Source organism: Polyodon spathula, chromosome 8 (assembly GCF_017654505.1).
Source record: "Polyodon spathula isolate WHYD16114869_AA chromosome 8, ASM1765450v1, whole genome shotgun sequence".
In the NCBI taxonomy this organism is placed as follows: Eukaryota; Metazoa; Chordata; class Actinopteri; order Acipenseriformes; family Polyodontidae; genus Polyodon; species Polyodon spathula.
This window is the reverse complement of record NC_054541.1, coordinates 5,921,412-5,933,997: the sequence shown is the minus strand read 5'-3', so window position 1 is coordinate 5,933,997 and position 12,586 is coordinate 5,921,412. Positions and strand designations below refer to the sequence as shown.

Below are 12,586 nucleotides of genomic sequence, written 5' to 3'. Positions count from 1 at the left end.
AGGTTGTTTAGTTTTGAGTTTGCATCCTAATGTTCTGAGTGACTATAACTTGCGCATGCTTGAGAGTCTGATGCTAACACTGATTCCAATCTTATTCCTCACAAACAAATGAATGCATTATAATAAAGCGTCTATAGGCTGGTTTAATTATATAACAATAAGATATACTCTATTATGATCTATTAATGTATGCATGCATGTTTTATGTTTTCCGACAGACTTCAGATAAACCATTATCACCACCTTAATACAGTACGAAGTGTAATTTCTAATTATTCTAATTTTTAAATAAATTGAGTACAGATTTACCAGTCGTGCATTTTTAAACAATAATTGACTTTTTGAAATATAACACGTTGTTTACAACTTGACGTTTTTGAAAGCTCTTAGCAGGTGCCAGCCAGCTTCATAGAAACCATATAGAAATTAACGTACTCCTGTTGCTTTTCAAATGTCCTATTGGTCGATATATATATATATATATATATATATATATATATATATATATATATATATATATATATATATATATATATATATATAATAAAAAAAAAACACGTGTATACTGTACAAATATTTAAAGGTCTGCGAGTCAATATTAAACTTCGAAAGAAAGTCATCGTAGCGATCTTCTAATGAGATCATAGTATGCACAGCCAACCCCCCCCCGCCCTCTCATTCCCATGACGAGTCCATTGGCAAGGCTTTTAAAAAGGCCATGGAGCAGCGAGGGGATTGGGTTTTATTTTTGGAACCGAGTGGGATCTGATCGCCTTGTTAGGTCTGTTATAACATTTCCAACACCCCCGTCTGAAAGCAGGAGAGAGGGAAAGAGGGAGGCAGGGACATACGAAAAGTGACTTTCCTCCCTAAAATCATTACAATAATGCCTGGCATGTTGACTGAGAGATTACAATCGGATCCTCGGAAAAACACGTAGCCAAGATAAACTTCGTTTTCCACCAGAATTCACAAACCAAACAGAAGAAGGAAAATAGTTGAGGAAGACCCACAATATTTAATTTATTTATTTTTTTTTTTTTTTTTTTTACTTTTCTCTTAAAGGAGCAGCTCTTTTTTGGAGGTTAAATGGCATACGAGAAGTCGCGTTGGTTTAACATTTTGAGAGCTTTTGAAAAAAAGCAGTGAGAGACTGTAAATATACAGTAAAACAAAACTAAACAAACACTCTCTTTGAGTGCCTAAAAGCAACTACATTTTTAAATGTAACATTTTCTATGGGCTATTTGTTTATTATTACATTTTGATTATTATTTAGATAAACCGCAGTTTAATGATGTCATAAAAAGAAACAAACACACAAACCATAAAACAATTGAACAAGTCAGTGGTTCTATTCTGTTGGCTACCGAATTATGCTCAGATAGAAAACCACTCTATAGTGGAATTATTAATTTAAGTCTTTAAATTTACATTCAGTTAGAATTAGCGCAGTGATAAATAGAAGCCATGAGTGGAGGGCGCTTTGAGTTCGATGACGGCGGCGCTTACTGCGGGGGCTGGGAAGGGGGCAAAGCTCACGGACACGGTATCTGCACCGGACCCAAGGGGCAAGGCGAGTTTTCCGGCTCCTGGAACTATGGCTTTGAGGTAGTCGGGGTGTACACTTGGCCCAGTGGAAATACTTACGAGGGCTATTGGTCTCAGGGCAAGCGGCACGGCCTGGGTGTTGAGACAAAAGGACGGTGGGTTTATAAAGGTGAATGGACCCATGGGTTTAAGGGAAGATACGGAACCAGGCTAAGCCAAGGGAGTGGTGCTAAGTATGAAGGAACTTGGAATAACGGGCTGCAGGATGGATATGGTACAGAGACGTATGCAGATGGAGGTAAGCGCAAGTACTTGAGTGTCCCGCAAAAAAGTGTTGTAAGCGTTTCTTGTTGAAAAAATAAATAAATAAATAAATAAATAAAAATACAATACATTAGTTAAAACATAATTTAGGAAACGTGTTATATAGTAAACCAATGCTGACAATGCAATCCATCCTAATCTCTTATTTCTGTATTGTTTCCTGAGCTGTAGCAGGCCTTGAAGTGGTCATTTATAATCAATTCGTTCTGCAAGTAGGAGCAGGGGCATGCCAGTGGGTGATATGAAACACAGATGAGACACCGGATCCTATTTTTCATGTTAAACAACCGACTTTAATAGAAAGAGAAGTACAAAACATGTGTTTAATACCCAGCCTTTGTTGAATTATCTCTCTGAACAGTGAACAGGTTTCAGTCGGGAGTGAGGAATATTGCGACTGTAGAGTGGGCTATCAACAAAGCCTGCCTAGTGACAAACTCCACAGAATACGAACATATAGAAAAATGTGATGAACATGCACTAATAATAATAATAATAATAATAATAATAATAATAATAATAATAATAACTTTGGTTATATGATATGTGCAGTTATGTTGTGTGGCTCTGGGTTGTGTTGGTCTGATGTTGAGTAATTATCATGCTGTTTTGTATCTTTCATGACCTCCCTGCTCAGACGATCTCAAGGCTATTCGGTCACATGGTTCAATTCCATTTGAACCATGTGACCGAATAGCCTTAAGATCGTTGTACTGGTTGGGCCAGCATAGGAGTTGAAAGGTTACACGGTCGGATTATACAAACAACCTCAAAGCAAATTCAAAAACAGATAGAGAGGAAATGATAACACTATGTAACACAATTTTTGTTCCTGGGTAGTAAGTGTTATTTCCTAATTGCTTATGCCTCAAAAGTATAGAAAATGGCTATTATTTCCCACAAACTTTGCTTTTGTGACCAGGACAGTGATTTTTCAAAATATCACTATTTCCAATGGGAAAACGGGCACATGTGTGTCTTTTAGTTCACATAACGTCAGAAAAAAACAACATATGAATCCAAATTAACATGTATTTATACTAAAGTAATACAAAAATGACTGCAAAAAGATTTAGAAGTGAGTAGTTTTTTGAAATTTACGATTATACTGTATTTACAGTATAATCATAAATCTCGAAAAACTACTTTGTTACACGGTGTAATAAGTGCATTTGTGGAGCAAAGAACCCAGAATCACTCCCAGTGAGTGCAAACATCATAAAAAGACAAGAGAAAGGGGGATCAAATAAATACTAAAACGACTTGCTCGTTAGGTGTGGTACATGTGCAGTAATGTACATTGTCACCTTGATTTTACTGTGTTTTAAAGATTCATATTTTTTTTTGTTTAATTTATAACATTTTATTTTTTAGGAATCAGTGAGGGTAAAGACTTAATAAACATTGCCTAGCGGGCCACATTGCAAACTCCTGGGTGATATTACTCGGCACTGGACGACGTTAAAGCATTTTAATTCATTTTGCTTGTCAGAAGGAATATTTTACCCAAGGCTTCTGTAATATTTATTTTGAGGCAGAAACATCAATAACATAATTGATATTCACTTCGAGTTCCTTCGAGACATATTTGGTTTGGAGTCAACGCGAAAGTAAATAATGTGTTGTTTGTTTAAGACTTTATTTTTTTTTATTATCCAAAAAGTTTGGCTCAAGAGTCAAACTAGCAGCGGGGTCTCAAATTTCAAAATAGTAGCCTCACAAGTCAAACTAGCAGAGGTGTCTCAAATTTGAAATACAAATGAACCATTTGAACCAGTATTAATAGGTACAATTACAATAGAAATGTACTTTGGCAACCTGTTTTGATAGGAAACATTTTTTTCATAGTTTATGCCTGGACCCTAAAATAAAGCTGACTGGGCACAAATTAATGCAACGTGAAGATGTAATGTGTTAAATGACCAGCAGGTGGCTTTATCCTACAGGTAGCAGGGGAGAGTATAGCCATTGGAAGACTTCAAAAGCTGTCACCCTGTATTGAAGTAAACCTAAAAAAAAAAAAAGAAAAAAAAAAAATCTGTAATTTGTTAAATGACTAATGAAAGGCTTAGGGGCACTCATTGTGATGAAGCATTAATTCCAACAGGGACAGGAGAAGATGAAGAGAAAGACTTCAAAAGAGGTCAATCTGATAGAAAATAGAGACTTACTGAAGTTGCTAATTTGAAGTCAGTGTCATTTCTTGGAAAGTTCTATTTTTTATAGTTTCTGAGGCTGTGATTGCAGTAGTCATTAACAACTGACTAGGTCTAACTGCTGTGATGGTATGGCTGGTTAAAGACACCATAACGAATAGATATGCCTAGCTGTGTAGTTTGAACATTCTTTTGGAAAAGGCCAATCACATGGAAGATTGCTTGTGAGAGAATCAATAGGATTCTTTATTTATTTTGATTTTAGAATTCTGAAGGCAATTTGGCTGTGAAATAGTTAAACGAGAAGCAGTGTGTCACCACAGATGAGTTTTGGTATTATGCCCATTGCCAAGGTAAGCACCTAACAAAGAAATAGGGGACAGTCTAAAAGTGACTACGATTAGTATTCTCAGTGAACTTCTGGGTTGAATAGCACGCTCACTGAGTGTCATACACATGTAGTTTTTTCAGTGGATTTGTGGTTCAGTTTGACCTCAAAGTTCTGCAAAACGAGTGTCTTATGTCGTTATGGTTTTAAGCTGGTAATATTAGTCTTCAAATGAAAAACAAGCAATACAAAAGCGGAACTCAATCATACAAGGCATGATGTTACACAGATGTACATGTGTATATATATATAGAGTACATCTGTAGTTACACTGTGTGGTTAACATGTATGTAGTGTACAGGCGGGGTTATACATACAGTACCTTGTTTCTTGTGTTTTCATAGGACTGTATGTAAACGGGTAGATTTGAGTGCCATTTATGTGTTCAGATTTACATTTGTCAATTTATTCCTTATGGATTGTGAGACAAAATGGCTCTAACTGGATTCCGGATTGCTTTTGTATTGCATTTCATTCATTAGGGAGAGGCATTCTGTCTATGTTAGCCTACGTTTGCTATGTAACTGTTCCCTAACTTCAAAACACTCAATCAGAAAGGTAAAACTACAGAAGACAACCCTTCTTCAGTGTACTGTTACTCTGATGAAGGCACGGGCTGAAACGTTTGTGTAAATGATCCAGTTTCCTATAGTTTCACCTCTGCTATATTACTCTGAGCCAGGGGATGATATGTAGACTCAAGTAGGGTGCCCTACAAAATAATGTGTAAAACAGTGTATTATTGGTTGTCTGATTATTCATTTCACTCTGGTTTAAACTACCTATGTGTGTTCCTTCATCAGTAAGAGTTATGGGCAAAGAAGCCAAGCATAAATTAGACGACCCCACAAACGCACACCCACACTAGTATTACTGAATAAGGTATTGGTAACAGTATATAGGCTACTGCTCATTTTTTAATGCAAAATTCAAATAAAACAAGTGAAAAAATAGCACCTGTATTATTAGAGAGATGGTTAATTGCAGGCTGTATGTTTCTAGTGGTATTTTTAAAGCCCACAATGGAATTTGAAACTGCTGCTTACAGCTTGTGTTAGTGTGCTGTATGCTAGCTATAACTGATGCACAGTTTTTTGTTTTTTTTTTGGTAGCTGGGACTCTGAGATGTATCTAATTTCCAGCTAGGCTGCGCCTCCAATGAGTTTTACTTCCCGGGCAATGAAGGGAACACAAGGTCAAGGCACACACCTAAGGTCACACAGGACAGCCATTGCCTGAGACAGAATGTATTTATATATTCTATCTGGAAAAACATTATCATAAAGTTACCAATACAGCTGTCTCATATTGACAAGCAGTATACATGCTCAATTCAATTCACTTTTATCTGGGAAAGGGCCTTTTAGGAAAACAGAAGCAATAAATAGTGTGAAAGAGTGGCAGTATTTTATATATACACACACACACACACACACACACACACACACACACACACACACACACACACACACACACACACACATATATATATATATATATATATATATATATATATATATATATATATATATATATATATATTTATATATATAATATGTTGAACTCAACTACATTATTTTTTCCTTGTAGTTTTTATCACTGGTGTAATATTTTATTGTGACTGCAGTTATTAAGAGTTTCACAGTCTGTGAATATACAGAGGTGCATGTCAACCTGTGTTTATGTATGGGTGTTTTACAATTTAAAATATAAAGAGAAACTCAAGTACTCATGTAGACAACATTTTGGCCTGTGCCAGGAAAGGATCTCTTGGCTTTACTTCTGCTCTGTTGTCAGTAGATGATGCTTTGTAGCAAGCATGTCACGAGAATCTTCCTTTATACTTGCATGCAAGTTAAGAGATGAGAATGAAGCCCTGCTGACTGCAACAACATTCTGTTAAATTTAGACTAGAGCAGCACGGTATGAGTTACAAACAGACACCAATCTTTTGGGTTGAAATATATATTTATATTTAGGGTTTTAATCAATTAATGATTAATCGATTCATCACACCTGTGGGCTCTGATTGATTAAAAGTAATTGATCGATTATTCTTGTTTACCTGAGTGCGGTATTTAAAAAACGGTGCGTGAAAAAGAAATCTTGTAAAATGACTGAGGGGACTTCTAAAGACCTTGGCAAAAGGACAACTGGAAGGTATACCCGATATTTCACAATACCTCACAGTCTCACAATGAATACAATACAGTGTATCAGAATGAAGACAAAAAGACTGAAACTTGCAAAATGTGCTCATCGGTGCTTTCCTTTCTATTAAAGTTGTGCATGGACAGCTAATTTATTGTAATCAATACTAGTCAGTGTATAAATTGTCTTTTACCTTTAAAGGAAGTCTTGTGTTTCATCAACTACTTGATCTATTCTACACACAATAACCCATCGTTAGTAAAGCACTGCACATAAATTGACTAAATTGAATCTTGCTGCATGTGGATTGTTAAGATAGTGTTAAACTATGTGTCAGGAAATAATAGAAATAGATAGATCCTGCCGATCCCTGAAGATGGGATACAGGTGTTGATGGGATGCAGGTGTTTGTGGGATGCAGGCGTTTGTGGGATGCAGGTGTTGGTGGGATGCAGGTGTTGGTGGGATGCAGGTGTTTGTGGGATGCAGGTGTTGATGGGATGCAGGTGTTGGTGGGATGCAGGTGTTGGTGGGACGCAGGTGTTAATGGGACTCAGGTGTTGATGGGATGCAGGTGTTGGTGGGATACAGGTGTTTGTGAGATGCAGGTGTTGATGGGATGCAGGTGTTGGTGGGATGCAGGTGTTGGTGGGATGCAGGTGTTGGTGGGATGCAGGTGTTGGTGGGATGCAGGTGTTGGTGGGACGCAGGTGTTGGTGGGATGCAGGTGTTGGTGGGATGCAGGTGTTGGTGGGATGCAGGTGTTTGTGGGATGCAGGTGTTGATGGGATGCAGGTGTTGGTGGGATGCAGGTGTTGGTGGGATGCAGGTGTTTGTGGGATGCAGGTGTTGGTGGGATGCAGGTGTTGGTGGGATGCAGGTGTTGGTGGGATGCAGGTGTTGGTGGGATGCAGGTGTTTGTGGGATGCAGGTGTTGGTGGGATGCAGGTGTTGGTGGGATGCAGGTGTTTGTGGGATGCAGGTGTTTGTGGGATGCAGGTGTTTGTGGGATGCAGGTGTTTGTGGGATGCAGGTGTTTGTGGGATGCAGGTGTTGGTGGGATGCAGGTGTTGGTGGGATGCAGGTGTTTGTGGGATGCAGGTGTTGGTGGGATGCAGGTGTTGGTGGGATGCAGGTGTTGGTGGGACACAGGTGTTGATGGGATGCAGGTGTTGGTGGGATACAGGTGTTGGTGGGATGCAGGTGTTGATGGGATGCAGGTGTTGATGGGATACAGGTGTTGGTGAGATGTAGGTGTTGTATTCACAGCATTAAGAAAATTGTATTAATTCCAGACTATTCTCTAAAAGTAAGCATCCACCATACATTCAGCAATACAGTATATGCAAAATACTGGTATATAAAAAGCATATGTCCTTTAAAAGTACTATTTTATATTAGATTTTTTTTGTTCATGTTATATAGAATTGGCCTTGTATCAGATTTTCTTTGTAAAAAATAAATGAATATGTAATTGTCAAGAGGGTCAAGCTAATAACTGTACATGATGCACAGCCTTTAGTTTTGTAATGCTGTAAAGTTACTGTGACTACAGAAGCTGGGTCACCCAGAACTTCAGGATAAAACACTCAGCAATGCTTCATTTAGAAACAGAAATATTTAGAAAGAAACATAATGAAATCAACCACAGAGTATTGACTAGAGATATTTTTCAATGTCTTAAGTATCTTTAATTGAAAATACACTGAAATATACCTCTGGTCAAAATGTTTGTCATTTATTTGGGGATTTCTAAATACTGTGGGGTTACAAAGTCTGTGATTTTAATAATATTTCTATATGGGAGGCACCTAGTTTATTAAAAAAAATAAAAAAATCAGTCTGTATGTTTGAATGTAAGTTTGTGCTTTCTAGAAGCGTATGCAGCGATACTCTTAGATTACACACATTGTTTTTTAAATAATGCATGAATAGTTCCTCTCTTCATTACCCCCAGCACTGGGCGTTAGCAGCGAGACTGCTCTCTTTCCAGTCAAGTGAGATTAATACAGTGTGAGGCAGTGGAAGGCAGCATGTCGCTAGCCCTTCTTGCCAGCATAAACAACTCAGCAAGTCATGTTGCCAAACATTGTGAAACCTTAACACCATTGTATGAATGATAATGGCAATATTGTATTTGCTTTTTAAATTCAGTTATAAAGCAATACAGGGCTTCACAAACATCTGAATAACCGACACACACACACACACACACACACACACACACACACACACACACACACACACACACACACACACACACACACACACACACACACACACACACATATATAGATGAACATTTATTTTACAAATCAAAACAAGAAAATGTAAATAAATAAACATCTGAACAGGTATCGGTTTACAACATACATATTTATAAAACTGAAACGATAGCAATACATTTTTAACTTTTCAACAGCAATCGGTTTATTATCAGATGAGCAAAAGCAACTGAGCAACGTAGATAAATAAACTTAGAAAAAAACATTTTACAGAAGCACACAGCACAAGAAGTTAGAAAACAGTCATTTCTTTTTCTTTTTTTTTTTTTTTGACAAAAGGGTATTCCTTTACCTTGTGTCTAAGGCTGTTCACAATAAACACAGATAATGCACTTCTCCACACCTCCTTTCTGCACAGGGCACAGCTGTCTGAAGGTTTATTGCACTTGCGAACCTGGCATTGGCGTCTCTTGCTGCTCTCAACAGGGTTGCCAGCTTCAGCTGTGGGTACACGCTTGGCAGTCTCCCTCTGTTCCAAATGCTTCTTGTGAAGTTCCTGTGCTAACTGTAAAATATATTCTGTCCTTGGTAAATTCTTCTCTGTGCGTTCTTTGTAAAGTACCCAGGATTTGATGGCTGCTAGGCCCAATACATTGTAAAACACCTGAACAGACCACCGTGCCATCTGATCCAAAGCATCATCTCCAAATTGTGTTGCGTTGTAAAACTCCACGGTCTCTGGTGTTTATTTTCACTAGTCCCGATGCTAATTGACTGAACAAAACAGCACAGCTGGCAAGCAGGCGCCAGCTTTCAAAAGGCTGATTGAAAACAATAGACTGTCAATCATTCACTCAGACAGAGAGTAGAGACTAATCTGATTACAGCTAAACACATTTCGGACTGGTAAATAAAAATATAAAGCAGAATACCGTTCCGTATAATCAAAATACAGTTGTTTTCTGTGTGGCCGTCAATGTGTCTGCTCCCAGGGCTTTTAGGTATAATGTAATAAATCTCCTTTATTTCTGCACTCCTGCATTTCATGCTTTGTGAGAATATTGAATACATACAGACAGAAAGGTAGATGAATGCACAGCCCCATATGTGTTACATAAGCGGAGAAAATTATATTTTGAAACCCAAAACCGCCAAAATGACTGCAGCTAGGATTCTAGTGTTAAGGGATATTTAAGCAATGAGTGTTGAATCAATAAAAATAACTTGTTAGCTGTTGTTAATCCTACTTACAGATTTTCTGATTCAACTGATAATCCAGTCCATGATTTTAATTACTTAGCTGAACACCTTACGAGGCTTCACACTGCTGTTGAAGCATTTGGTTGGAACAAGTGCTAGACTGGAATGAGGTGTACCACAAATCTAGATCCATCGAGACTTTTCCCTTGACTTTTCCCTTGGAAAATTCCCCTTATTCTTTGATCACATAGATCAATACCACCCTCATATTCATGTACCCTATGGAACTGGAAATATTTTACTGTTTTACTAGCCCATGGGATTATTTGGAAGTTCATGGTATTATAAAGATTTTTTTACCACTGTAACAAAACAAAGTTCCTTTGTTTTCCAGGAACTTTTCAAGGCCAGTTCACCAGTGGGATGCGTCATGGCTACGGTGTCCGGCAGAGCGTTCCTTACGGGATGGCGGCTGTGGTCCGCTCCCCTCTTCGCACCTCTCTCACCTCCCTGCGCAGTGAGCAAAGCAACGGCACCCTTCTGCAGCAGGACATCCCTATCATCACCACGACCCCTGCCTCCCCCAGCCAGGACGCCCCCCCAGGCCCTGTCTATGCGACCCCCACCCGTGGGGGATTCGCCCTGACCCTCCACGTGGATCCAGAGACCACCAAACCCAAGAAGAAGGGGCTTTTCCGGAGAGGCTCCCTGCTGGGGAAGCTGAAGAAATCCGAGTCCAGGACCTCTCTCTCCAGCCAGAAGAGCAAAATCAGCTTCCTAAAGAGCGAGTCTGGCCTCAGCTCTGCTGCCAGCGATGCCAACTCCACTGTAAGCTTCGGGGAGGGGACAGAGGAAGGAGAAGACTTCCCACCTGTGGAGTCGGACATCGACGCCACCACCACAGAGGTTTACGCTGGGGAGTGGAAGAATGACAAGCGTTCAGGGTATGGGATCAGTGAGCGATCCAGCGGGCTAAAGTACGAAGGGGAGTGGCTGGATAACCAGAGGCATGGATACGGCTGCACAACACTCCCAGAAGGGAGGAAGGAAGAAGGCAAGTACAGGAATAACATGCTTGTGAAAGGGATGAAGAAGAGGGTAATACCCCTGAAGAGCACAAAGATACGACAGAAGGTGGACAGGAGTGTGGAAGGAGCCCAGAGAGCAGCAGCTATTGCCAAGCAGAAAGCAGAGATTTCAGCCTCAAGGTAGGTACTGGAACATGATGCAGCATGCTTGAATAGACCGGTCCTCCCCCCCTATGAAGTGTATTATGTTTCACATTATGTTCTGCGTGGTGCTATTCTAATGCGTTGCTCTTTAGCCTTTTTTGTTGTTCTTTAAAGAACAATGTTACATTTTTTTTGATTGAATCTACCCCTGAGTGTTTGAAGGGGCCATGTAGGGGCCATTTTTCTAAATGCATTTTTAATTCAATGAAGTTCAGTGATTAAATAGAACTGTTAACATCACTGTTATACATGTACTAAATAAAAAGAACATCTTTAGACAGCAAACAGCATGCAGAACAAAATGGGAAACACAGTAGGGTCAGCGTTTGTTAAATGAAGGAGCGTTCCAACAGACTATAATTATAATTAGCAATAAGTAATTAAAGTGCCTGGATTACACATTAAAGTAAGTGTCAATAATTCCTATTACAAGTACTGATTGCTTAAAGTTTGAATTTAATAGTAAAATCATACGAATGGTCATGAGTGTTACCAGTGCATGTCGTATTTTGGATTAGCATAAATGATGCTCGTGAATGTCAAATGTATTTTAGTATGCCCTTTTTAAGCTCTTTTCACAACATTTAGTTGCAGTCTGTGGCACACAGGTTAGACTGATACCCTTGAAATTTAAGGCTGTGTGGTTTGTGGTTGAAAACATTATCCCTTGACTCCTCCCACAATCCTATCAGTGCAGTAACTGTCTGAATGTGGCTGCAGGTAAATGGATCTGCAAACATACATACACTTTACTGTATACTGTGTAATGCTTTTTGTGTGATGCAACTGCCTTAACTTAAGTTACAGACTGGAAAGTGTGGCTTTTGCGAGCTTTATCAAGTTCTCTGCACTTAATGCGAATTGGTCCGCGTGGTTATGCAGTAGTTATAGGTGCTTTCTAATAATCCACAATCATTAGGGAACAACAATTGTATAAGTGGGGTTCTATTCTAAAACAGTTGCACAGTCGAGTTTATCGCAGGATAGAGTCCTGTGTGGGTCAGATTTTTACGACCTGCTTCCGACCCAGACCCGCTACTACAGGACCCAACCCGAACACACAACCCACTGCAACACCGTCTTCTTACCCGCGACCCGACCCGACCCACAAGTGTTTGTCCTTTACCTACTGCCTGCGTCGACTGAGTCTCTCACGCTCTCATTCACACACAGATATCTCTACCATTCTCCACAGATTGAGTTTATTCAATAGGCTATTATTATGCAGTGTGGTAGCTTTTTCTAGTGGTCTGGCTATATTTTAACATTGTAACATTAACTATCTCTCCTTAATTTACTATAAAATACCTGTCTTCCTTTCGTACCACCAGTTGAAAACAGAGTTTTGTGGCTGTCGTT

At 39.1% G+C, this 12,586-nt stretch overlaps 1 protein-coding gene across 2 annotated transcripts in view; it reads left to right on the top strand.

The window, feature by feature from the left end:
- The first annotated feature begins 766 nt into the window (after window positions 1-766).
- Window positions 767-12,586, top strand: part of LOC121319236 (junctophilin-2-like) — a 37,850-nt gene continuing 26,030 nt past the window's right edge. The window contains exons 1-2 of one of the 2 annotated variants that reach the window (XM_041256453.1): window positions 767-1,849; window positions 10,390-11,203. In XM_041256453.1, coding sequence (XP_041112387.1) covers window positions 1,471-1,849; window positions 10,390-11,203 — 1,193 coding nt within the window. In that variant the 5' untranslated portion in view covers window positions 767-1,470. The remainder of the gene's footprint in view (window positions 1,850-10,389; window positions 11,204-12,586) is intronic. The other variant, XM_041256451.1, reaches the window with a different exon arrangement.